The sequence below is a fragment of the Ambystoma mexicanum genome, chromosome 2p (genome assembly GCF_040938575.1).
Source record: "Ambystoma mexicanum isolate Mex_15411 chromosome 2p, UKY_AmexF1_1, whole genome shotgun sequence".
NCBI classification, from domain to species: domain Eukaryota; kingdom Metazoa; phylum Chordata; class Amphibia; order Caudata; family Ambystomatidae; genus Ambystoma; species Ambystoma mexicanum.
Window position 1 is genome coordinate 323,473,685 of NC_090923.1, and position 24,499 is coordinate 323,498,183.

General features: G+C 46.6%; 1 protein-coding gene across 4 annotated transcripts in view; it reads left to right on the top strand.

Annotated features, from left to right (window-relative positions):
* CACNA2D3 (calcium voltage-gated channel auxiliary subunit alpha2delta 3) overlaps positions 1–24,499 on the top strand; it is a 3,251,448-nt gene that overhangs the window by 3,222,694 nt on the left and 4,255 nt on the right. For all 4 annotated transcript variants that reach the window (XM_069643639.1, XM_069643642.1, XM_069643640.1 and 1 more), the window contains 2 exons: positions 20,205–20,322; positions 23,914–23,991. In XM_069643639.1, the coding sequence (XP_069499740.1) occupies positions 20,205–20,322; positions 23,914–23,991 (196 nt within the window). The remainder of the gene's footprint in view (positions 1–20,204; positions 20,323–23,913; positions 23,992–24,499) is intronic.

Sequence of the window (24,499 nt, forward strand, 5' to 3'; positions counted from 1 at the left end):
ACGTGTGTGCTTCCTGGGCGGAGCACGCACACCATCACGAACAGCAGCGTTGCGACGTGGCACTGTTGGGAGGGGCCCTGGTCAGTGGGTTCCTACATGTGTCGCACACTCTGGCGGACCTCTCCACCTCTGTGGAGACTATGCACCAGTTGTTCTCCCTGCCGTCTTCCAGCCCAGATTCCACAAGGGCCCCCTGTGGACCTGGCCTGACCAAAGCAGCCAGCTTGGTGGAGATCCCATCCCTGCCACAGTCGGGAGTTGGTGGTCCAGGAGGGGTGGACACCACAACAACTGGAGACCAGCTGATGGAGGATTTGCAGGCATCATCGGACAGGGAACATGGACAGCAGCAGCAGCAGCAGGCTCTAGGTGGGAGCAATGATGGCTCGGGGCCATTGACATCAGAGGGGCAGGCATCGGCCAGAGAGCAGCAGAACCCTGGAATGGGTGTGTCTTCCGTGTGGCTGCGGTTGGGCTGACGTATAGAAGCGGAGCGGCGACGGGCAGAAAAGGCACGGCTCACGATGGTCAGGGCGGAGAACTCCATGCGGAGGGAACTGAGGCGGGCCGAGTGCCTCGAGGCCATTCACAGGGAGTTGGAGTCCAACATGGCATCGTCCCTGCAAACCCTCGGGGCCATGTAAGAGGACCGCCTCCAGGACATCGAGCAGGAGTTCGATGATGCCCTGGCCCAGGAAATTTGGAAGTGAGCCGTCAGACTAGCCCGCCGCCATTGTATATAGTTTGTAGTTTTAGGTTTGCTTTATCTTTTTCATTCATTTGGGGCGCTTGGACTATGCCCCGCCTTTTTGTATATAGTTCTTTATTAGGTCATTTTTTTGCTAGGTTTTATTTCGTTTGTTGGGGTCATGGACCCTGGATTACGTCTTTGTACATAGTTGAACAGTGGATTTATCTATTATTATTTTTCTCACCATGGAGCAATGAATTTTACTGTTTCCGTTTCCTTTGGAATTCATTTGGTGGCCGGAGACTTTGGACACATTTTCATTTCGATTTATTTGGATTCAGACTTCATGTTTTTCTTTTTGTGTTTTGGACATGCTGCATTTCAACTTTTTTTCATTTTTTTTTCATGTTTTCATTTGATTACATTCTTTTTATGTTCAATACATTTTGGTTTATTACTTTGATGTGTGGTATTCTCTCATTGGTTTCATGCATGTCATGGTGTAGGTTTTCACAATCACCAGCACCCATTGTGTGTGTGTGACAGACATGTGTTGATGTACATTCTTGCCATTTGGGTTGTATCATGTAATGGGCATTTCAATGTGGGGTGGATGGGATACTTGGTTGGGTCTTTGCACAGGTGTGGCGTGCGGTTGGATTTGGGTGGCCATGAGGCCCATGATTGTGGATCATGATGACGTGTTGGGGGGACATGAGTCGGGCCCTGCTGGCAGGTGTCCGTCAATGCTGGGTGGGTGGGGGTGCTGTGGGACATGATTCGGGGCCTGCTGGCAGGTGCCTGTCAATGCTGGGTGAGTGGGGGTGCTGGGTACATGAGTCGGGGCCTGAGCCTCACTGCTGGGGTGTGGGGGTGCTAGGGGACATGAGTCGAGGCCTGCTGGCAGGTGCCCCTCACTGCTGGGTGGGTGCGGTGCTGGGGGACATGAGTCAGGGCCTGAGCTTCACTGCTGGGGGGTGGGGGTCCTGGGGGACATGAGTCTGGGCCTGCTGCCAGGTGCCTGTTGATGCTGGGTGGGTGGGGGTGCTGGGGGACATGAGTCGGGGCCTGCTGGCAGGTGCCTGTCGATGCTGGGTGGGTGGGGGTGCTGGGGGAAATGAGTCGGGGCCTGCTGGCAGGTGGTGCCCGTCAATGCTGGGTGGGTGGGGGTGCTGGGGGACATGAGTTGGGGCCTGCTGGCAGGTGCCCCTCACTGCTGGGTGGGTCGGGGTGCTGAGGGACGTGAGTCAGGGCCTGAGCATCACTGCTGGGGTGTGGGGGTGCTGGGGGACATGAGTCGGGGCCTGCTGACAGGTGCCCATCAATGCTTAGGTGGGTGGGGGTGCTGGGGGACATGAGTCGGGGCCTGATGGCAGGTGCCCCTCACTGCTGGGGGGTAGGGGTGCTGTGGGACATGAGTAGGGGCCTGAGCCTCACTGCGGGGGTGTGGTGGTGCTAGGGGACATGAGTCGGGGCCTGAGCCTCAATGCTGGGGGGTGGGGGTGCTGGGGGACATGAGTCGGGCCTGCTGGCAGGTGCCCGTCAATGCTGGGTGGGTGGGCGTGCTGGGGGACATGAGTCGGGGCCTGAGCCTCACTGCTGGGGGGTGGGGGTGCTGGGGACATGAGTCAGGGCCTGAGCCTCACTGCTGGGTAGTGGGGGTGCTGGGGGACATAAGTCGGGGCCTGCTTGCAGGTGCCCCTCACTGCTGGGTGGGTGGAGGTGCTGGGGGACATGAGTCGGGCCTGAGCCTCACTGCTGGGGGTTGGGGGTGCTGGGGGACATGAGTCGGGGCCTGCTTGCAGGTGCCCCTCACCGCTGGGTGGGTGGGGGTGCTGGGGGACATGAGTCAGGCCCTGAGCCACACTGCTGGGGGGTGGGGGTTCTGGGGGACAGGAGTCGGGGCCTGCTGGCAGGTGCCCGTCAATGCTGGGTGGGTGGGGGTGCTGGGGGACATGAGTCGGGGCCTGCTGGCAGGTGTCCGTCAATGCTGGGTGGGTGGGAGTGCTGGGGGACATGAGTTTGTGATCACTAGTGCAAGGTGACATGTGGGCTGGCTGGGGGGCATGCCCATGGTGGATGTGCTGCGTGCGGGACATGACCAGGGGTGCTGGGTAGTCCCCTGTGGTGTGGGCTGCCTTCAGGGGCCATGGAGGGGGTAGAGGGCACACCTGGGAGGATCCACACTGCCAATTCACATGTGGGACTCCCCGCGCACCCCACTGGATACACGTACCCCACTCTGACAGCGAAATCGCGTGTGAAACTCCCCGCGAACCCCTGAAATACACGTACCCCGCTTGCACAGGGCCATTCCTGTGTGAAACTCCACGCAAACCCCAGTAATACACGTACCCCGCTCGCACAGGGCCAATCACGTGTGAAACGTCCCACGCATCCCCGAAATACACGTACCCCGCTTGCACAGGGCCATTCGCATGTTAATCTTCTCGCAAACCCCCGTAATACACGTACCCCACTCGCACAGGGCCAATCGCGTGTGAAACTCCCCGCGAACCTCGGTAATACCCGTACCCCGCTCGCACAGGGCCAATCGCGTGTGAAACTCACCGTGAACCCCAGTAATACACGTACCCCGCTCGCACAGTGCCATTCGCGTGTGAAACTCCCCGCAAACCCCAGTAATACACATACCCCGCTCGCACAGGGCCAATCGCATGTGAAACTTCCCGCTCACCACCGAAATACACGTACCCCGCTTGCACAGGGCCAATCGCATGTCATTCTTTCCGCACAGCGGGGTACGTGTATTCGGAGGCGTGCGCGGGGAGTTTTTAATCAATTCATGAGTTCTGTTGAAAACTGTTAATGGTGATGTCATCGATGATGGAAATCTATGCCATGTTCTGGGTTCTATTGAGAGTGTCTGATGGCCTTCACTGTGCCTCTTAAGCCCAGAGATGGAGATACAAAGTTATTAGGGTGGAAGATTGCTAAGGAAGCAGCAGAGTCAGGAATCGGCCTGCTGGAAGCACTAATGTAATGTTGATCTCATCCACTGCCAAGAGGGACAGATACCTGCTTGGGGGTGCGAACGTGCTCCGGGGTAAGAGCCAAAAGTTTGTTACTTGTAACTGCAGATTAATAAGCACTCTCTCCCAAACTCTACGAACTTTCAAGGATTCCCACACGCCTGGCCACCACTTGCTATCTCCCTCCGCCCAACTTTAACTTCACCACAAGAGTCTTTCAACTCGGATCATAAGGGACAAAGAGAGTACAGGGTAAAGTGTGGAACAGGAAGAGGTTTCCCAATTTATATAAAAACGTGGTTGTTTCTCTTAACTGGGCATAGGCAATTAGACTGTCACTTTTAAATATGTTTTGATGTTGTAAGAAGACGTACTCTATCTTGGGGCAGATCCTTCAATACTGTATATTCCTTCAGTTCTACTGGCCTTCACTGTGGCCCAAGGCCTATACGGTTTTTCCTCAGGGTTATGTATTTATCCTAAACAAAAGAAGGTGTGTTCTTCGCGTAAGAACGTTCATATTCAGACATATTTGACAGACAATAAGAAAGGGGGTGCAGGTGACAGTGAGATTGAGCCAGGTGACCAAGTATCCCACACCCAAGATGCTAAGCTCCAAACTAGCACACATTGAACCCTGGGACATACCACTCTGAAGCATCAGATGCACAGGTTACACACCCAACAGTGCATTCATAGAAAGGATATAACAGCGTATTTTCCATTCTTCCTCACATGTGGTATATTCGAATGACTGGGCGATATTGACACATTCTTGTAGAATGCTTGATGTTCTTGTTGAAGCTGGTTGATTTATCTGAGTATTACATTTGGAGCTGTTGAAGTCTAGAGGCAAGTGTATGGCCCCCTTATGTTTTGTGAAACAAATGCAATCTGTAACTCAAATTACCTGAATGTATCGTACTAAAATACGCATCTTCCAAAACCTTAAAATGCGTCCTGATTGTACTTGGACTATGTCTTCCTTTCTATAGAGGCCTTTCAATCTGACCCCCATGATCCTTACTCTCCAGCAACATGGACTGTCTGGAAGGTGATGTGTAAATCCAATAAATCAAAATGGCCCTCATTACGACCCTGGCGGAAAGTGACTGACCGGACCGCCACAGCGTAAATAGCGTTTCCGCCATTGCACGAAGGAGCAAATTGCGGCCCATTCCGACCCATCGGGCACAAGCACCACGGCATGGCGGAAGTGCAAAGTCCGCGATGGCGGAAATGACCCCAAAACGGCCCACACCGCCGCCGTACGGCGCCCTAGGTGCAATACCGCCACCCATCACAGCGGGCACCGCAGAGTGCGCCTACCGGAAAGTACGGTGACCGGAAATATACGGAAACGGAAGTTAAAACATGGTCCCGGAACGGGAAACATCCCGCCGTGCACCTATAAAACCACCAAAACCACACAACCACTAAAAACACTACCCCGAGACACACCCCAACCCGTCATCCACCCTAGCGAAACCAAGAAAAATGGGAAAAGTAGCGAAGAAAGCGTGCGACCGCAAGCGGCAGGTCCACTTCTCCCGTGAGGAACTCACCGTGCTAACAGAGACCCTCCAGGAGAATGCCGCCGCCGTCTTCTCCACGCAAATGACCAGGACGGCACTTGCCAACAAGAAGGCCATATGGGCTCTGGTGGCACAGCGGGTAAGCGCGGTGGGGACCGCACCCCGCAACCCACAGCAATGCAGGAAGCGGTGGGACGACCTGCGGATACGCGTCCGCAGCATACTCTCTGCCAACCGCAACATTGCCACAGCCACCGGGGGAGGTCCTGAATCACCCATCAAGTTGACCCCCTGGGAAGAAATCTGTGCCTCCACCATCGGAATGGAGAGCATAGAGGGAGTCGGAGGGATGGAGAAAGGAGTGCAGACATCAGAAGAATCAGGTAGGTGGCCCAGATAAAACAATGCTAAATCCACAATGTCCAATCATGTGAAGTACCATGTGTCCACATAGTGCAACAGAAACACATGTCCAGGAGAACGTCCACACACATCGCCCTGATAGTGCAACTTAAAACCACAATAAATACATAAATAATTAAAAACCCCTAAAACACCCACCACACGTCCAGCAGGCACACCCTAACTGCAGGCTGCCAAACAACTGCACCCTCACCCCACACACAAATAAAAGCACCTCCAAGGCACCGACCCAAATCACCCTCATGTACCACCCCAATGCATGTGATACAATGCCATTCCAATACCCACAGACCCATTAATAACCCTCGCCCTCCTTTACTCCACCACAGGCTCCGATCCAAACGACGAGCATCAGGACACCCCTACCAGCACACCTGCAAAGAGGGCCAAGACCAACGGCCAAAGACCCTCCACCTCAGCTGCACGCATCAAGACACGGCAGCAGCACAAATCAGGTGGCAGCACAGAAGGGGGAACATCAACAGGCACCCCAGCAGCCAGCATGCCCACAACACCACCACCACAGGTCCCCCCAACGGATGCCACAGAAGACACTGCCTCTGGTGGCAGCAGCACCATAGGTGACACCCCATTGATGGCAGCATGCTCCGACACAGAAGACGGGGATGTCGAAGTCAGATCCATCCATGACCTGTCCCATTCCCCCTGTCTGTCCCATCCCGTACAACATGAGGATACCACGCAGGGGCACCCACAAGACGACGACTGGCCATCCCCCCAAGCCCTGTGGCAAGGCAACATGAGGTCAACAGCCCCTCTGTGACACCCCCGCAAATGGCCATGGCCCAGCAGAGGCAACAGTCCCTCGACCAGTTAATCGTGCAACAGCAGCAACTGGCCACGCTCCTCAAGGACCATGCCGATGAATGTGGGGGCACTAAGGCAGACATAGAAACATCAACTGAGACACTCAGGGCACAAATGGAGAGTAGCACCGAGAGCCTGAGAGTCCAAATGGAGAGTAGCACCGAGAGCCTGAGAGTCCAAATGGAGAGAAGCACCGAGAGCCTGAGGGGGGAACTGCATGCGACGTCCAAAGACGTATGTGCCGAACTTGCCGCAGTGCGCCGTGTGCTCACTGAGCTCTCACAAACCCTTAGGGACATGCATGGACGTGAGCAGGCAGAGACGTCATCCGTTGCAAGTTCCGTCCAGGGCAGCCCCCAACGTAGATCTGGGAGGAACCTGCGCTCCACAGGCAGGGGTGCCCCTGATACCCGCAGAGGGGGCTTGCAATAGCGACAGCCCACTGACAATGAGCTTCTTTGGACACTGGTGTTCGGGGGGGAGGTAGGAGGGTGGAGGGGGTGTGTTGGGCTCACTTGGGTGGCGGGTCGATAGGGTGTTCAACATGATATCACATATGCCATAAACAGTGCACGATCAACCAATGAGATGTGTGGACAATGATCTTTGTGTACTAGGCCATCATAGGCGTACAGTCCATATTGTGCATGTACCAGACACACACAGTGCCACGAGTCCCGTGTCCATGTATCAGCCACCAGGCGTGAGTGCTAGAAGCATGCATCAATGAGATGCTGACGAATGTCACGGCCCTCCGGTGCCTCGCAGACTCCTTGAGGTGCTGCCACATCCCCACCCTCATCATGACCATCATCAGGTGCTTGCAGTTCAGCGTCAGGGGGCATGGGCACATTTCTACGTACGCACATGTTGTGGAGCATGACACATGCCATGACCATCTTTGCAACCTTCTCATGGCGGTACAGGAGTGCCCCGCCAGACCTGCTGAGGAAGCGGAAACGAGTCTTCAGTAGGCCGAATGCCTGTTCAATGACTACACGGGTACGTGAGTGGGCATGGTTGTAGTCCTCCTCATGCTGGTCCCGTGGGTTCCGGACTGGTGTGAGGAGCCATCTCTTCAGTGGATACCCAGCATCACCTGTATGTGGACGAGAAACGTATGATGTGGAATGCCATTGCTACGTACGCACCCCCCCCTTCCTGGCATTTCATTGCCGCATCACATACCCCACATCATCATGCATGAAATGAGACTCACCGAGTAGCCAGGATCTGTTCCCTGCGTGTCGCTCCATGTAGCGTGGTATAGTAGAGTTCCTCAAGACCATAGAATCATGGGTTGATCCAGGGAATCTGGCACAACAATGTGTAATGATCCTGTTGGAGTCACACACCATTTGTACATTCAGGGAATGAAATTGTTTTCGGTTGCGGTACTGGGCCTCCATGGCATGTGGAACGACCAATTCCACATGGGTGCAGTCGATGGCACCAATGCAACCCGGTATGCCGGCAAGTGCATGGAATCCCACTTTTGTGTTGGTAATTTCCTGCTCCGAGCGTGGTAGAGAGATGTAGTCGTCTGCGTGCTGCAGGAGGGCATCGAGCACTTGCAATAGTGTCCGTGAGAACAGTGGCTGTGAAATGCCATGCAACTGTCCGACTGTGTGCTGGTAGGTGCCTGTGGCCAGGAAGTGGAGTACAGACACCACCTTCAGTAGGGGTGGGATGGCGGTTGGGCTATCTATCATGCTGACAAGGTCAGCCTGTGTCATGTCCACGATGGCGGCTATGGTGTCCCGGTCCAAACGGTAGAGGGTGTGGATCTGCTCATCAGTGAGGTTGAACGGATGTGCTCGGAGGCGTGGGATTGCGGGCTGCCTGCGTGGTGGTAGTGGCTGTGCTGGCGGCCCTTGCTGGCCCTGCCTTGGCCTCCTCCTCCTCCTGCGTCTCCTCCGTGCGGCCGGTTGTAGTTGGTGTTCGTCTTCTTCTTGGAGTTGGAGTACTTGCAGTGCTATCAGGTCCCCCAGGGCCAACATCGCGAGTCCTGCCGGTAGCATTTCGGAGTTGGTGTGGTTGTGGGAGGAGACTGGGTGTGCAATTTATGTGTTTTCAGGCTGTATGGCCTCCACCTGTGGTGATTCATTCCACCTGTGCAAGCTGCTCTCCCCTTTGGCCGAGCACGTCCCGCACACAACGCTGCAATTCGAGGAATGGCATCTTGCTCTTGCATTCATGTATTTGTACCCGATGGCCGTGTAACATTTGTTGATATGTACATTCGGCTATGGTCCCATTGTTTCACATACAATCTTTGCAGTCGCGAACAGACTTTTGATGGGTCAGTGGGACGTAGTACTCGAGTAACGGTGGGCCCTCATGCCTCACTGTACCGAGTTGCAACGACGGGCGGGGCGTCCCATTCGTGGGTGAAGGCAGTTGCCATTTTCACACACAGCCGCACTCGATGGATTAATTAGTGATTTCAAACGGCCACAGATGCCTTTTCGACGTGATGTTGCAAATGAGGAATTCGAAGGCCGGCGCTTTCGGTTTTCAGCTAGCGCCGGGGAGATGCCCACAGGTCTGACTGCAAATATAACGTTCTTTTGTTCGATGTCCTTGAGACAGGGGCCATGGCGAGGAAGCAATGATTGATATGAATAGTTTTGGATGCGCAATAGTGACGTGGGCGATGAGGCCGGACGTTCCCAAATACATGTAACTTCACAACACTGGAATTACGGGCTGGGGCACTGTGGATTTTGCAGGCTGCATAACGCACAGACTCAATGGAAAGTTCGAATGTTTTGTGAGTAAATATTCAGGCGTTTTTATAACAGGATGAGGGAATGATGAATGGATGCATGGGCAGGTGATTTGATACAGGGTTTGCCATGTACAGGGCTTGTTGGAATCTATCCGCCTCCCCTGCGCTATGTGATGCAGGGCTGCCATAGTGGGACCATCGTCTATCTGGCCTTGTTGAGCCCTCCCTGTCTCGACGCGCCTTCAGACACTTGTGTCCATGCACGTTAACATTCCCATCTGATGGAATCTGTTCTGACAGACGCATGCACAGGTACACTCGTTTGTGATGGTGTTTACACCTCGATATAGATAGTTATGAGTCGCAAGTGGTTTCGGGGTGGTGATGATCCTTTGGAGTGGGCTAGCATGCATATGACTGTGGATTTAGTGTGATCATTGAAGTGAGTTGTTCGAATGTAGTTCTGATGGCCATTCTGTTCTTTTTCTTTTCTTTTGGTTGACAGGTATCTCCTCCCCTTTTGCCACTGCCATCTGTATGCCACTCCTGCAGATGGCGTTTACTCCCGACACCTGCTGCTTCGTGTTAATCAGTGGAGCAGCATTACGATCTTATGGGACGATCGCCAATGGGCCACATGCCCTTACGCAGTACTAGTGGCTCGGAGCAACATTTCGGCCTTTTAGCTGGACTAGTGCCTCCCCATTGGGACGGCCCTGCGGGTCTGTGCGCTTCCATGTTGCCTTTTCGTACGTGAATGTGGCTCTGTGTACCATGATGGAACAGGGCGTCACACAAGTAGTAGCTGGTCATTCCTTGCGGATGCAGCCCACAATGGTGATATGTGTTTTGGAGTTCATGGACTAATGGCTGTATGGGCTTGGTGATTTAGTTGTGCATTAAATTTCTATTCTGATATGGGCCGTGTAGCGTTCTTCTTTGCGAGTGATGTGGCATATTCCTATTTGGGGAGCGATGTATTGTGAGGAGATCTGCATTGGGTTCCAGCTTCGGAGTTTAGTCGCGTGGTACTGTGCTGGGCGCGTTTGCCTACGGAGCCCAGTGAGGTCAGGGATGGGGGCTGCCAATGTGACTGTTTGCATGTTGTCATGCTCAGGGGCGGGGGAATGGGTTTTGTGTAACAGATGCCGGTCAGCCAGGTGGACTGGTGGAATGTTGTGATTTTCGGAATATTGCTGGTCACAGGTGCCTGTGTTTGCGTGCGTTTCGGGGGGGGGACTGTGGTCATGTCCATTGGAATGGCTTCGGTATTCATGCCATCTGTGCCCTGCAGCTCCCATTGGCCCCTCTTGTGTTTCTTTTGTTCGTTGGCATGCATGGGTGACTTGTACATTTCACTGGTTGCATTGTGACTTCATTGCACCTACGGGGAGTTGTACTTTATGGGCAGGGAGCGGTGTACAGGCACTCAGTGGGGCCGTTTACGGTTGATTCGCGATGCCGTACTTCTCACCATGGCGGATTGGTGCTTTCCGCCATGCTTGATGGCGTTAGGTACATGTCCGCTAGGGTCGGAATTCGCGTACCCTTGCGCCATGGTGGTATTTACGGTTTGGCATGGCGCGCGCGCGCGTACTTGGTGCAGTTAGCGTTGGCGTTCACTACGGTGTCGCTAATGGCTTCGTACTTTGCGGTGACGGGTCATAGTCGCACCGAGCGGTATTCGATGGCGGTATTGCATTTCCGCCATCGTTTTTCGGATTCCGCCAGGGTCGTAATGAGGGCCAATGTTATTTAATAATAAAAATAGATTTCATCAGGCCAGACTCAGTGGAAGGATGCCACAGTTGTGGCGTCATCCCACTGTGAATGATCTATGGTGGGAGCATAATGTGTCCATATCCGGTGCAGAATTATGAAGTTTTAAAGTCATTTTTAAAATTGCTCCATTTGCAGAAAGTGAATTTTGTCAAAAATACGTTTTCCACAAGTAATTAAGCACAAACGTCAAATCATTAAATTATTTGTGAACCAAGTGCATTGACTGCATACACTAACAATAAATGCATCTGTGTTATTTTGATCACTCAGGGCCCAGGTAGAATGGAAATTGATCTCATTATATTACCTTATCATCACGAGTCAAGAATCTACTCTGTATAATGTTATAAGGGGCCACCTTCTCTCGCACAAATGTAATATGCTCTCGCACTTAGAAAAGAGAATGAAAATGCTTCTGGGGAGAGCTGACTCGGACTTAGAGACTCTGATCAGCAATCCTATGAAGACAAAAAGGGCCCTGGAGACGAGGGACTGGATTGATACTATAGAGTCAGTGAGAGTTCGGATGCTTCACAACTCTTTTTCAGCAGGTAGACGTGAAATTAGGGGTACTGCCGAGATATCTGGTGAAGTTCCCAGAAGGGAAGATCAAGCAAGAATTCTTGAGAATCCGTCTGAACATAGTGCATACCAGGGAAATCTTACGTAGTAGGGGACAGGGTGAAAGTGTTAAAAAAAGTTATGCAACATCTGCCTCAACCCAGAAAATCAATCCCTCAAACATCCATTAACTAAATGTGCAGGCACATGACAGACTAGAATACTATTATTTGCAAGGTTTGGTCTGGGGAGCGAAAGGTTCCTACCTGAATTCTTCTGGGTCAGATTGATCTCGGGCTATGAAACATCACTGACCATTGCAGTGGTACATGTTTTGACGAGAAGCAATATTGTGTTTCGAAGGTTAGCCCCTTAGCGCAGGATGATTATCAATTTTATTGTAAAGTTATAATAATTGAACATTCTTCCTTTTTTTCTGTTTTGTTTTAATGTTAGTTTATTTATTTTTTAAAATTAATATTTATGTAATTTATGCTTGTTTTAAGAATGAAACTAATTTTGTATAAGGCTTGTGTGGCCAAACACAAATTAAAAAAGAAATGTGTGTTATTTTTCCTCTATGTCTGTACTAATTAATAGTTGTGTTTTTTAGCTTAGACCTACGTATTACAGTATTAATGAATTGAGGAATATTAAATTTGACATCTTCTCGGCAGACTATTTGCCCAACATATGACCAAAAGGAAAAGAGAAACTTTGTAATTCGAGGGAGACAAAATCTAAGAAATCCACAGGAATAGCATAATTTACATATCTGGAATATGCAACTAGGCAATGCTCATTATCTTTCTATGTTAAAACAATTCACTACCCAGTCACATTTTTTGTAGCTTTTCTATACAGTTGGAATACACTATTTCACTGATAAAAATGTGCAAGAAATTGTTAATTATTATTCAAGAGAAAATAACAACAAACCATCCGAGTTTCCACTAACAGTTGTCAAAAAACTCTTAATTGTTGTTGTAAAATAGCAACAAAAAAGAACATTATATAGGCTTGTTTTATTTGTCCTTCAATAAGCAGCAATCCTACCCCACAATTCTGGGACAAGAAACAGTTTGACTAAGCAATCAATATTTCATGTTATTGCAACAAAATCAATATAAAGTTTGTCCCGTTACTTTCTGCTAGGGAAGTCCCCACAATTTATTACATTACAGGTCCTGCAGTAGCGGCCCTGTAGTTATGGTTAAGTTGCTCAACTTTGTTGAGGTTTCATCAAGGGGGGCCAAAGTTATAGGAGGGGTCCCAAAAATGATTTTTTTTCCATAGACGCAATGAAAAACTTTTTTGCTCACGCCTACAGCCCAAACAGCTGGACAGATTTTCACCAAATTTGCGGCATGAGTGGCGTCTTGGTCCGAAAGCGTGCTTTTGTAATTACGATGTAAATCCATCCAGTAGTTTTCTTTAAAACAGGCTAAAATCAGGTAAAAAAGAATTAGTGATATCTGGTTTCGGACCCCCAACCCATTTCCCTGTTCGGCATCTGTTTGGCCTAGAGGGTAACGTGATGTCTGCGGACATCGGACACGCCCACTGATTGGATGGTGAAAAGCTTGAAGTGCACCAGATTTTTGGAAATGCCATCCATGTTGGATTCAAAGTCGGCAGGCGGTGTCTGCGGACATCTCCGTAAAAACAAGTTAAAAAACACAAAATTGCACTTGTCAAACTTATCAAACAATCTCTGGGGGTGAGGGGTGATGAGGATGGGATGTGGCAGTAAGAAGCCCAAAAACGGGTGCTTTTTATCCCTGACTTCCGCAAACAGTCCGGATTTTCGGGTGCAGTACTGTAATTTTCTTGAACACTTCAAATGTTCAGGGACATCTCTACCTATTTCTGCATTACAGGGTTGGTGAAAAGCAGTTTTTAGATGGTTTATAATTTTGGTGCCACTCAATGAAACTGCATGAAATGACATGATTCTGAATGGTTTTGCAAAGTTTTGTGGGATTCTGTCAAGAGGGGGCAAAATTAGAGGGGGGAAATATTGTAAAGGCTTATACATGTGGTGCCATTTGACAAATCTACACAAAGGTTTGCAAAAACATTTTAAATCTAGATATACATGTGTTTGTAAAGTTTTGTGGGATATTTTTGAGAGGGGGCTAAATTAGAGGGGGGCTATCAACAAATGGCTTATAATGTTATTGCCATTTGACAAATGTGGACACCATTTTCCAGAAAGATTATAGACCCAACCTTGAATGTCTGTGTAAAGCCTGAATGGATTTTGTTAAGTGGGGATAAGTTATATGACTAGTGTATGTACATACATTTTGACACTTTTGAAAAAATAAAACATGGGAAGATTTCCAGCAAACTCGCGTAAGGAGCATTGGACCTTAAAGCATGGTTTTGCAAATGTGCAAGTGTTTTATTTTTGACAAGTGTCATAATGTAGGTACAAAAAATAGTGATATACTTTTGGTGACTGAGGTATAGCCTGTGGCCATGGGCAGTGGCCAGATTGTCCGGGTCATGGCATAAGGTTATGACCCGGACAATCTGGCTACTGGCCATGACCATGAGGGACGCCAAATGGGGTTAAAGTGGCCATGTCCACCTGGAACAGGCTATGTGGTAAATTTATTCGAAAGTAGGATAAGTTTGAAAGGGGAAAAAAATTGTGCTTGTGGTAATTTATTTCATAGGGTTCTCTCTTTGCCTTCTGCAGGCTGCCATGGAAAGGGAAGAGAGGTTCTGTACGGAGCCCTGCCTTCCCTTTCCAAGGTGGCCATCTTGGAAATGGATTTTCCTACCTACAGCGGGACGCCGCAGGCATCCCGGTGTAGGAAGAAAAATCTTTTTTTTAGCACCCTGGGTTACCGCTTTGGGAACCGGGGTGCTTATGGCCTTCAACCCCATTGCAGGGGCTGGAACGGGGAATAACGGTCCGGACCCTCATTATCTGCCCTCGCTTTGCTTGGGACGATAACTTGGGCTACCGGGCCATTCGCCTCCATTCCAGTAGCTGGGATGGGGGTGAACCCCAAATTAGTCCATTAGCATAACACAAAATGCTAATGGAAATGTTGAAAAATCTTTTTTGAGTCTACTTTACTGAGAAATGCAAAGTAGATGGAGTCTATAAGATTGTTTTAGTTCTATTTGTTGTTGTTCGATGTTTTTTTTTTTTGTTGCAGGAGAGGTTAGAATGTAAGGTTGGGAGGGAAAAGAGGGAAGAGGCACCATACACTAAAATGAAGGGGCAGGTGGACAGGGGAAGTTGTTTTGTGTGTGTTACTTCTATAGTAGGGACAGTGTTTCTCATGATCCTTGATTACAGCTTCCACAGCACTGGAAATTGCTGACCCCTGCAGAGTGGTGTGTTGCAGTATATACAGAGGAATGTTCTCTTCGATTGAACAGCCTCTTTTATTGTTTGAAAGGCAGCTGGTAGGATTCTGTGTCCCACAGAAGTAGGCTGTGTGGTTACAGTATTGGTTGAAGAAGATGAGGTGGAGGAAGACAGGCTACTACTTGCTAAGAGAGGAACCAACTTTCTGAGAGCATTGCAGTGGTTGGATTTGGTGTGGCGGTGCACGGAGGTGGTCCTGTAGGAGTTCTGTCGAGGTAGTCCGCGACTGAGTTCAAAGCTGCACTCAGTGCATTTCACTTTGGTGTCTTTAGCGTTTGGTACATTCCCAACAGTGGTAAAGAACTGCCATACCCATGATTCTCTCTGGGTGCTAGAGGTAGGCACTACCTCTACCTCCCTCATGTTCGTGGTCGTCTTCATTGTCTTTGGAAGCACTGCACTTTATGTTGTTGTGTAGGTCCTACAGCTGGTGGTGGTGGTGGTGGCTCTTGGGGAGGAGGGATGGCAATAGCTGATGCCATTTTTAAAATAAAATAGCAGTTTTGCTATTATTCTTCCAAGTATGTGCTTTGTACTAGATTCAGACGTTCACAGACATCGAAGGATGCAAAAACAGTGGAAAAAGTTGTATAAAGTGAATGGAAGTGTTAAAAATAATGCTAGAAGGTGGAAAATGGCAGAGTGTTAAGGTGAAAAATGTTTCTATATTGGGGTAAGTATGATATTAGTAAGTTGCAGGAAAATAGCATAAACTGGTAAAAACCAATGAAATTCACTGAAAAATCGTTGTTAAAGGGACGTTATGGTTACAAGTAAAATCGGAAAACCTCAGAAATTAGCCAGGTATGGTAAGATAAGCAACCATAACTTGTGCCACCACCGTGCCCTGCTAAGACTAAAACCCAGCACATCAAAGATGACATCACAAATGTCATTGATGACATCACTGATGACATCCCATATCTGGGCCACTTTCTTTTGTTCACTGACATATCTAGGCCAGGTGGTTTTGTTCACTGACAGTCAGCATATTAAATTCAAAGGAGGCTATATATCTATATGTTAGCCATGTCATATTTTCTTAAAGTTCGTTCCTTAGGGTTTGGTCTCAGCTTATGGTGCACATACATGGGGCAATACGCAGGACTCAAACACGCAATTCATTTGTATACATGAAGATAAACTGTAAAATAGGGCCCTGGGTTACCGCTTTCATAACTGGGGTGTTCATGGCATTAATCCCCTGTTCGAAGGGCTGGAATGGGGCGTAACAGCCCAGTGCCCTTATTATAGGTCCGTGATTCTCTCGGGATGATAACTTGGGTTGTTGGTCCACTACCCATCATTCCAGCGCTTGGAACAGGGGATTAACACCATAAACCCTCTCATTTACCAACAGGTGCTGCAACTGCAACAGTCAGGTAAGTGGATAGGGGGTGTTGGAATTTAAAAATAAATATTTATTGGAGGGACTGCTTTGTGGCTGGTTATATTCACTTTAAGATCATTATTATATGGGAAAGAGCCAGCATGGACCTTCAGAGTTGCCAGACAGTTCCACCTGGTCAGCCTATGGTCTGTTTCACCCCCAACAAGAAATCAGGCCTGCCTCAAATTAAATTTGCTTCAGGTTTCCTCATGCATAAAGCCACTTGGGACAGGGGATTCCTGTTGTTCATCCTTCACAATCAAAGGGCTCCTCTAATTCTTCTAGAGTTGTGTCAAACATACTTGTGTGATGACAGGATCAGAACCTAGCCATCCATATTTAGAATGTGCAATTTCCCGGGGTTTCATCCCTATCCAAATCAGCAATGCATATCCAGGTTTGACAGGCATTTAGATTGTTGCCACGCTCACCGAAGAGCAAATAAACCCAACATTGGTAAATCCACATTATAACACCAATGTGGCCATGTAGATTTAAACAGTGACGTCTTTGCTGTACAAACATGGCACATACCAAACTAGAAACATTTACCTTAATATCTCACAATCAGGATGTTTACTATTAAGGAACAAATAAAAATATAGCAAGGTCCAGAATTGCATCTATCCATTAGTTGGACGAAGGTGTTATCAGCTCTTTCAAAATCTGAATGTCATCTTTGTGCCAATCAATGCACATTTGGTAAGACAGAATTTGTCAAGTCAGAAGTTAATGTCATCCACTAATATTTTTCATGATGATTCTGGAATAAAAGAGAACAGCCATTTAGCAATTATGTATTTTTCAATATCCTGCCCCAGCCTAATGAATATTAAATAAATAAATATAAAGACCAGGCAATTTGAGTAGAGTGATTACCATTCTATATTTGAAATTGTGATGCTAAGATCATCTTCCCAAGTATATTTCTGCACTCTCCATACTATAGTTCTACTAACAGACAAGGATGCATGGCATAGCATAAAAATAAGTGAGTAGTGATTGTTAATTGACAAGAAAAGTCTTCCTGCTGAAATGTACTGAAGTGAGGCATAATTTATTGTGGAACTACATTGTTGGCTTCTCCCATCATTTTGGAGTCTGCTTTCATTATTAATGGCAAACTAAAACCAGCTCATGTTCCCTATCATTGAGTGAACAATCCAACACTTGTTGAATTCTGCTTTACAATGGTAGGAAGATGTGACATTGGATGATCAAAAAGTGAAATCACAATGAACGCTTGGCCGCCATAAGTGCTGGATCCCGTCCAATTCTGGGGGAGTGTTGCTTAACCAAGAGAGCTTCCAGGAGACTTTCATTTGTCAAACCTTTTTTATACTACACTGTGGTTGCTCATATAGAGTGTGTTAATTGCCCTTGCCCTGCTCGCAATTATGACACTCTATTATGCTCGCACTGTATACTTGCCAGTCAGATTCTCACAATTACTCTAACTACCGCATCCATGGCGGTCAGATGCTCACAATCACCCCCATTATTACCTCCTTGCGATTACTGCGACTCACAGTCTTCTTTCCCCACATACCTCTAAGAGGAGTTCTGACTTGCTTATATTGGACATAGAAACATGTTTAAAATGCACCACTGCTTAGGGGTTTGGGGTCGGGCGGCTGTCAATACCCACTACGTCAGTGAGAAATGTCATAGGGCCCTGGGGAGTATGGAAGCAGCTTTCCAGGGGAAGGGATACTATGGGCCTCATTACGAGGAGGGTGGTAAGGGGTTAATGGCGCCGGTAAAGGTGCCAGTGCCGTTATCCCCGTACCGCCCTATTCCGTGGTCCCCTAGCGTTAAGCCGCTGTGGACCAGACGTCCTTTGCGGGTCCCGCGAGGGGACAAGCATGCTAACAACGGGCCTGTTATTAACAGGCCAGTTGTTAGCATCATCCCCATTCCCATTGAGCCTTATGGGGCTCAAATGGGAATGGGGATTAATGTTTACCGGGTCCATGGAATGGGCAATTACTGGGTACACCAAGGTCAGCATGACCCGGCAATTGCCCATTCGATGGACCCGGCACAGAGAAAACATTTTACTAATTCCCAATCTGACAGAAATTTCATAATATGTTGGTTTTAAATACTATAGTATTTGGGTGATATTTCTTTCTCTGATAGGGATCATGGTATTTAGTGATGACAGAAATGTTACCTTCACCAGGCAGGAACTCTGGAAATTATGTCACTGCATGGCATTGTGTAATGTTTACCTCTAGCAGTAATTACCAAATGCCACTAGGCAAAATCATACAGCATATTGTCTCAGAGGATAGCTCAGGGGCAACACGCTCGTCTTTTGCTCTGAAACACAGGTTCTATCCCCGGGTCCGCCCTTAGAAACCTCTGGGTGTTAAGTGTGTTAATAATAACCCATTACAATTTACAATTACATTACAATTTGCTGAGCCCTGCATGTCAAGATAACAACTATTTAGAATGGCACACATGATGTTAACATTATTTGACTGTATTACATACATTCATATAGTACACTAGCACTGTTATTTAATGTACCCATATTTTTCTTGGAATCAATTGAATTGCACTTTACCCTGTTATTAAAGTATACAACACAGTTACATTTTATGTGACTATAAAAGAAGAATTATGCTCTGCAAGAGGTTTAAATATGTTCACATAAACAGACCAATATTATGTGTATTTGAACAATTGTAGGTTTTTAATAATACTTGGGTAATCCAATATATGTTACGTTAAATGCATTCAATGCTGGCATTCACACCTTTCAAATGCATCCTAGGGGCCTTACTCCAGACACGTTGCACTGGTGATGGAAATGTGGCACAGTATTACCAATTAAGTAGAAAACCTAGTGCAAACAATGCATTATTCCAATGTTGTTTCTACCAGAGCTGTTAGGCCATGGTTTGAGTATTAATGCAAACATGTCCTTGGTGCAAAACAATCATTGAAAGAATATTAATTTGAACTACGAAAATGTTTGTGATAGTGATAATAGCATTCATATTTGCAGTGAGAATGGAGAAATCTTCACTTGTGAGGTTTGTGGGGATTAATCGCCTTAAATGTGCGCCATATTTGTAAGCATCAAAATCACTGATCAATTCAAAGCCACAAACATGGGAAAATAAACCAATTATTATTATTATTATTTTTTTAAACTTCATTGAAGCAACAATCACAAATTGCAGTAACGTATGTAACTATGTATGCTATGTAATGTCGTGCTGCAGCAGTGCAAATCCATTGAGCTGACTGGGCTTCTGGCCTCCCCAACCACCCTGAAATGTTGGGCTATATTGACTCGACCTGGCTGACCTACAGAGCCATGGCTGAACAGAAAAGGACACAGATGTTAAACGGTGCCCAGACTTCGCTGTTAACAAAGGCTCGGCAGTTACTAACGCAAAGCATGTCATTGTTAGCACCTGCATGCATATGCATCCATTTTTAGGAAATTGAAATTGTGCTGTGGGGTTAGTACTTGCATGCCAGGGAAGTGATTGGAAGGGTAGAGAGGGGGCAGGATGCCCCCCATTCTCACAGCAGTCCTTAAGTGTGTGCTTTCAGGCTTAAAGGAGAGAGTTCACTGTTTGTAACATTCAAGCCGCTTTAGAGTAATTTCTTTAGAATTTGTAAAGAAGTTAGATGCCCCCACACAAACAGATTCATTTTAAGTCCACATGTTTGAGAATGGAATTATTCCCCAAAGTGTACCTTCTCTAAACACTATTGCTATTTAATCATTACTACGAACAAGACAACGAGTTGCTTAGCCCTAATGCTTTCCATTCAGGATGTTAGACGTGAATCCTTGGAAATCACTCACACCTGCTGTACAGCCTGGCATTGATCATTGACTTGTTCTTTCAGGTCCTTTGTCATTCAGCAGATTCCCAGCAGCAACCTTTTCATGGTGGTAGTCGACAATGAATGCAACTGTGATTCGGTTCCAGCAATTACCATGGCACCTATCGAGATCAGGTATATCCTTTGATGGCTGGGGCCGAGAAGGCGTCCGTGCTGGGCTGAGATTGAAAGCAGCATGCTGAAAGAACAAACACATTTTTACATTGCTAGATCATGCCAGAGTGTTTGCAATCAGCTGTGATGAAAAGCAGATTTGTTTCCGAAAACGAGGTACTGTAAATATAATTAGTGAATCCATATCTTATAGCTCCATTGTCTGGATACAATAAGAAGATGTCTTGAAGACTTTGCTTTTAGTCCACAACACGAAAATGCACTGAGCACGTTCTGATTTTTCTCATGGAGTTCTGTGCCATATTTGAAATCAAATTTCCTGAGGCTGTTATTTCCATTAATGTAGTGTACGTTTAAAATTGGAAACTAAAAGAGTACAAATGTGAAGATTGTGAGGCTCATTCAGGGATGTCATTTCAGGTATCCTTTGCTACCGCTGTGGTCTCCCTTGCTACCCCTAAAAATATTTAAAAAATATATATTTTTTCTTTACACAAGTGGAAGCTCCTGGTCTGTAGCCAACACTGTGTAGCTCTTTCTTTCTGGAGTGTCAGGTTTTCTTGTTCAGGTCTCTTAAAAAAAGCAGGGGGTTCCACAAGTGTAACACTTTGAGTAGTGACCCTAAATCTGGTCCCAGGAGGATAGCTCAGCGGCAACGTGCTCGTCTTGGAAGCAAGAGGACACAGAGCAACACAGGTTTGAATCCCAGGTCTGAGCTTAGAAACCTCTGGTTATTAAGCACGTTATAAATAACCTATCATATCAAATAAGAAAGAATAGGAATTCTATACAATAATTACCAGACTCGTCTTTTCAGGCACATTTCAGGGTGTAAGTCACTGATTTAGTCTCTTCTTAAACACCTCAAATTCACAATGCAGATAAAAACGCCCAGAAAGCATTTAGGGCCTCATCACAAGTTGGGCTGTAGCCCTTAAATGTGTTGATAACGGTATTACCACCGCATTTAAGGGCTGGCCCTATCACAAGTTGGGCGCTAAATGGGCTGTTTTACCTCCAGCCTTTCTCTGGGGGTGAAAATCCCCTGTTTTCGGCTGTATTACCGCTGGCTGTATTAGCCCGCATAATTAGCACTGAAAAATGCCCCAATGGACCCAAAGGGGAATGGGAATTTACTGTTAACACCCAACCCGTGATCCAGCGGTAATACCTCCGGACCAGTCGGTGCTAGGGCTATTACAGTCGGGCTGTATTACAGCCGGGATACAGCCCAACTCGTGATGAGGCCCTAAGTAAGCATCCATTTCAGGACCTCATCACGACTTGAGTGGGGGCTATTAGCCCTACTGCCAAACCCTCCGCCCTCATTGGGCCCATTCAAGAATTTCGGGTTACTGCCAAACTCGTGATGAGGCAGTATGTATTTTGCATTTTCGCAAGTTGCTGTTATAGCATGTTTTTATCTGCCCTTTTCTCTGTTGCAATCATCACAAGACATTCCATCCCAGTGTCCTCAGTCACTTGACAGAATCCTTGTGCCTTGTGCCTAAAAACTTGTATACAGTGAGAAATGTTTGAATATAGCATATCAAGTGCCCCTTGATTTCATTGTGCCACAATTAATGCTTTGGTGTAATGTGCCTAACTATCCTATCTCCATTGCATGCTGTTCAGGATGTTTGTTTGCGTGTATGAGGTAATAAGTGAAGAATATGGGATGCCGTGTGAGTGCTCTGCTTTCCTTGCGCTACTCTAAAAAATTATTTAATGCACGGTTATGAACCCTCCCAATAGTATGTATTTTTCCAACCTCTGAAGCCTGAAAAGTAGATCCACGCAGGCTTGACATGTGGCCAACTTTGCACCAGACCTGCAGATGTACTGGCCTGCTGTTAAATCTCAGTCACCAGTTTAACGGTATCCACTACAGAGTGTAATTTGCTTTCTATTTCAGAACATTCAGACATGTAATTTCTCATTTTACTATAGCTGGTACGATAACTAAAGCTGTTAAAATAGCTCAGTGGGTTGAGCTTAAAGCATTAAGCATAAAGCGCTTCAGCATAAGTGCTATATAATAAGACATCATTATCATTTGACTTTGGACGTCTGGTTGCACTCACAGCAATTTGGGCCTATACACACTGATATTAACGATACATATGGTAATACATTCTTGCATGAAATGTATATTACATTATAGTAACCATATTTCTGGTAGTGTACTTCGAAAAAATGTTATTTGATACACGTCCTGTTTTGTCAAGGGTGAATGGTCATGTTCCACCGCTTCCCGTAATGTCACTTTGGTGTGGGGTCAAATGACATTACTTCAAGGGTCGTATGATGTCACTTCCGTTAACCCTGGCATTTTGGCGAAATGACGTTCGTTGGCTCATTAGCAAAGCTTTTGTCTGGGCACATGTATGATTTATGCTTTGAAAAAGGTGTGACTTTCGCCAGTACAGCAGTGTCTGATGCAATTAGAAGTGAATGCCTGACATTTTTGCAAAACGGACAATTGTGGATTAAGGTTTAGGTGAAAGTTCAGCCAAGAAGAGAATCTTGTGTTTACGGATCTCACCTGGAACGGGTGTTTCAGGGGGTGTTACCTTGTGTCTGTGAGTTTGTCATGAGGTGTTACTAAAACAAATCAAACTGCCTAAACTCTCATGTTGCTGGATTAACATCTAACATGTGTTAGTTTCATGTCTGTTTCATGTCTGGCTCAATGGGCCAAGGCAGCGACCACAGGGATTTGAGTTATATTGCATGGCAAAGGTTTCTAATCCATGCAGGTCTGCTCACCCATTCAAACTTCTGTACCCTAACCCTTAAATTCCTAAATTTATCCTAAACGCTATCCTGCACCAGTATCACCAGCCCTCTCCATCTCTCCTATCCCTAGCCTTTCCCTAATTATAACCAACATCTTTTATGAAACCCTGACCCCTAACCTTACCCTAATCCCTTATCCTCCTTAACCCTAACACCAGCACTGCATTTTTGGTTATTTGTCAGCTGCATTTTTTTGTCTACCTTTTGCTTAGTTACTTTTTCACCAAGGTAGAGAAATTGTCACTGCGATTGTTTCACTGATGACACTTTTGTTTGGAACATTTCCACCTGATACCTTCTTTGGAAGGAGACGTGTGCTCTATAAATGCAAATGACTAGTAATTGGGAATGACTAGGGTTGAACGGGTAAATTGACAGGTAGGAGACAGCAGTGGTCTTCAGGCAAAAGTGTGATTTCTTAGTAAATCAGGGATAATTTCAATCTGTTTAAGCAACAAGTGAAATGTCTTAGTTTACGGTTAGATTAATGAAAAACATGTTTTGGTGATAGCCATATCATATGTAGGTGAATCGTATGGTAGCGATAATGTACAGCCTGCAATGTTGTTCTTAATGAAACCATGCCTTAAATTCTGATTGTGTACATTTCAAAAATATGAGACAAATGTCTAACTGTCCTTAAAACGTATTAAGAAATCCCTACTCTTGGTAACATGCACACTTTTTAGATTTCGTCTTTCTTTTAGCCTGTATATATCATGCATATGACAAAGTAGAGCATTAGATTGAGTGTTTCATCTAATCAATGAGACGATTCCTTAACTCCTGTGAACATAACGAATCCCTCAAATGTGAACGCTTAAAGTCGCAGAAGATCAGAAGAAGGCCAGAATCCTGCCACGGGTTTCACCCTGAAGTAAGTTCTCATACAATATTCTATGGGCCTGATTTACAAAACGGTTTACCATGGGAGTGCACCACTGTAAAAAGCTTTTTGTAAATCAGACCCTATATATGATACTATTTAACTATTATTAGAATGAAGGGCATTTGCAAACTATTTGAGATACAAAACCAAGAACTGAGATTGTTTTGTCAAAGCCAGTTCCATGATTAATAGTGATATGTATATCCATGAAGAAATGGTGCCAGTTATGCTTCTGTTAGCACATATAGTTGTCTCACAAATGCAATTTTCAAATGCAATTCATGGTTCTTGTGTACCTATTCTATTTACATGGGAATATGTATAAATTGAAATTAAGCATTTTCAGGCAAAGGTTATGATTTGTTTGTCAGTTGCAGTCACTGTCAAAGCACTGGGTCCTACAGTCACGAAACTATTCGTTTCTGTTTACGTTGGCAGAGGATATTGATAACATTTCAACAATCAATTATAAACAACATATCAACAAGTATATGCA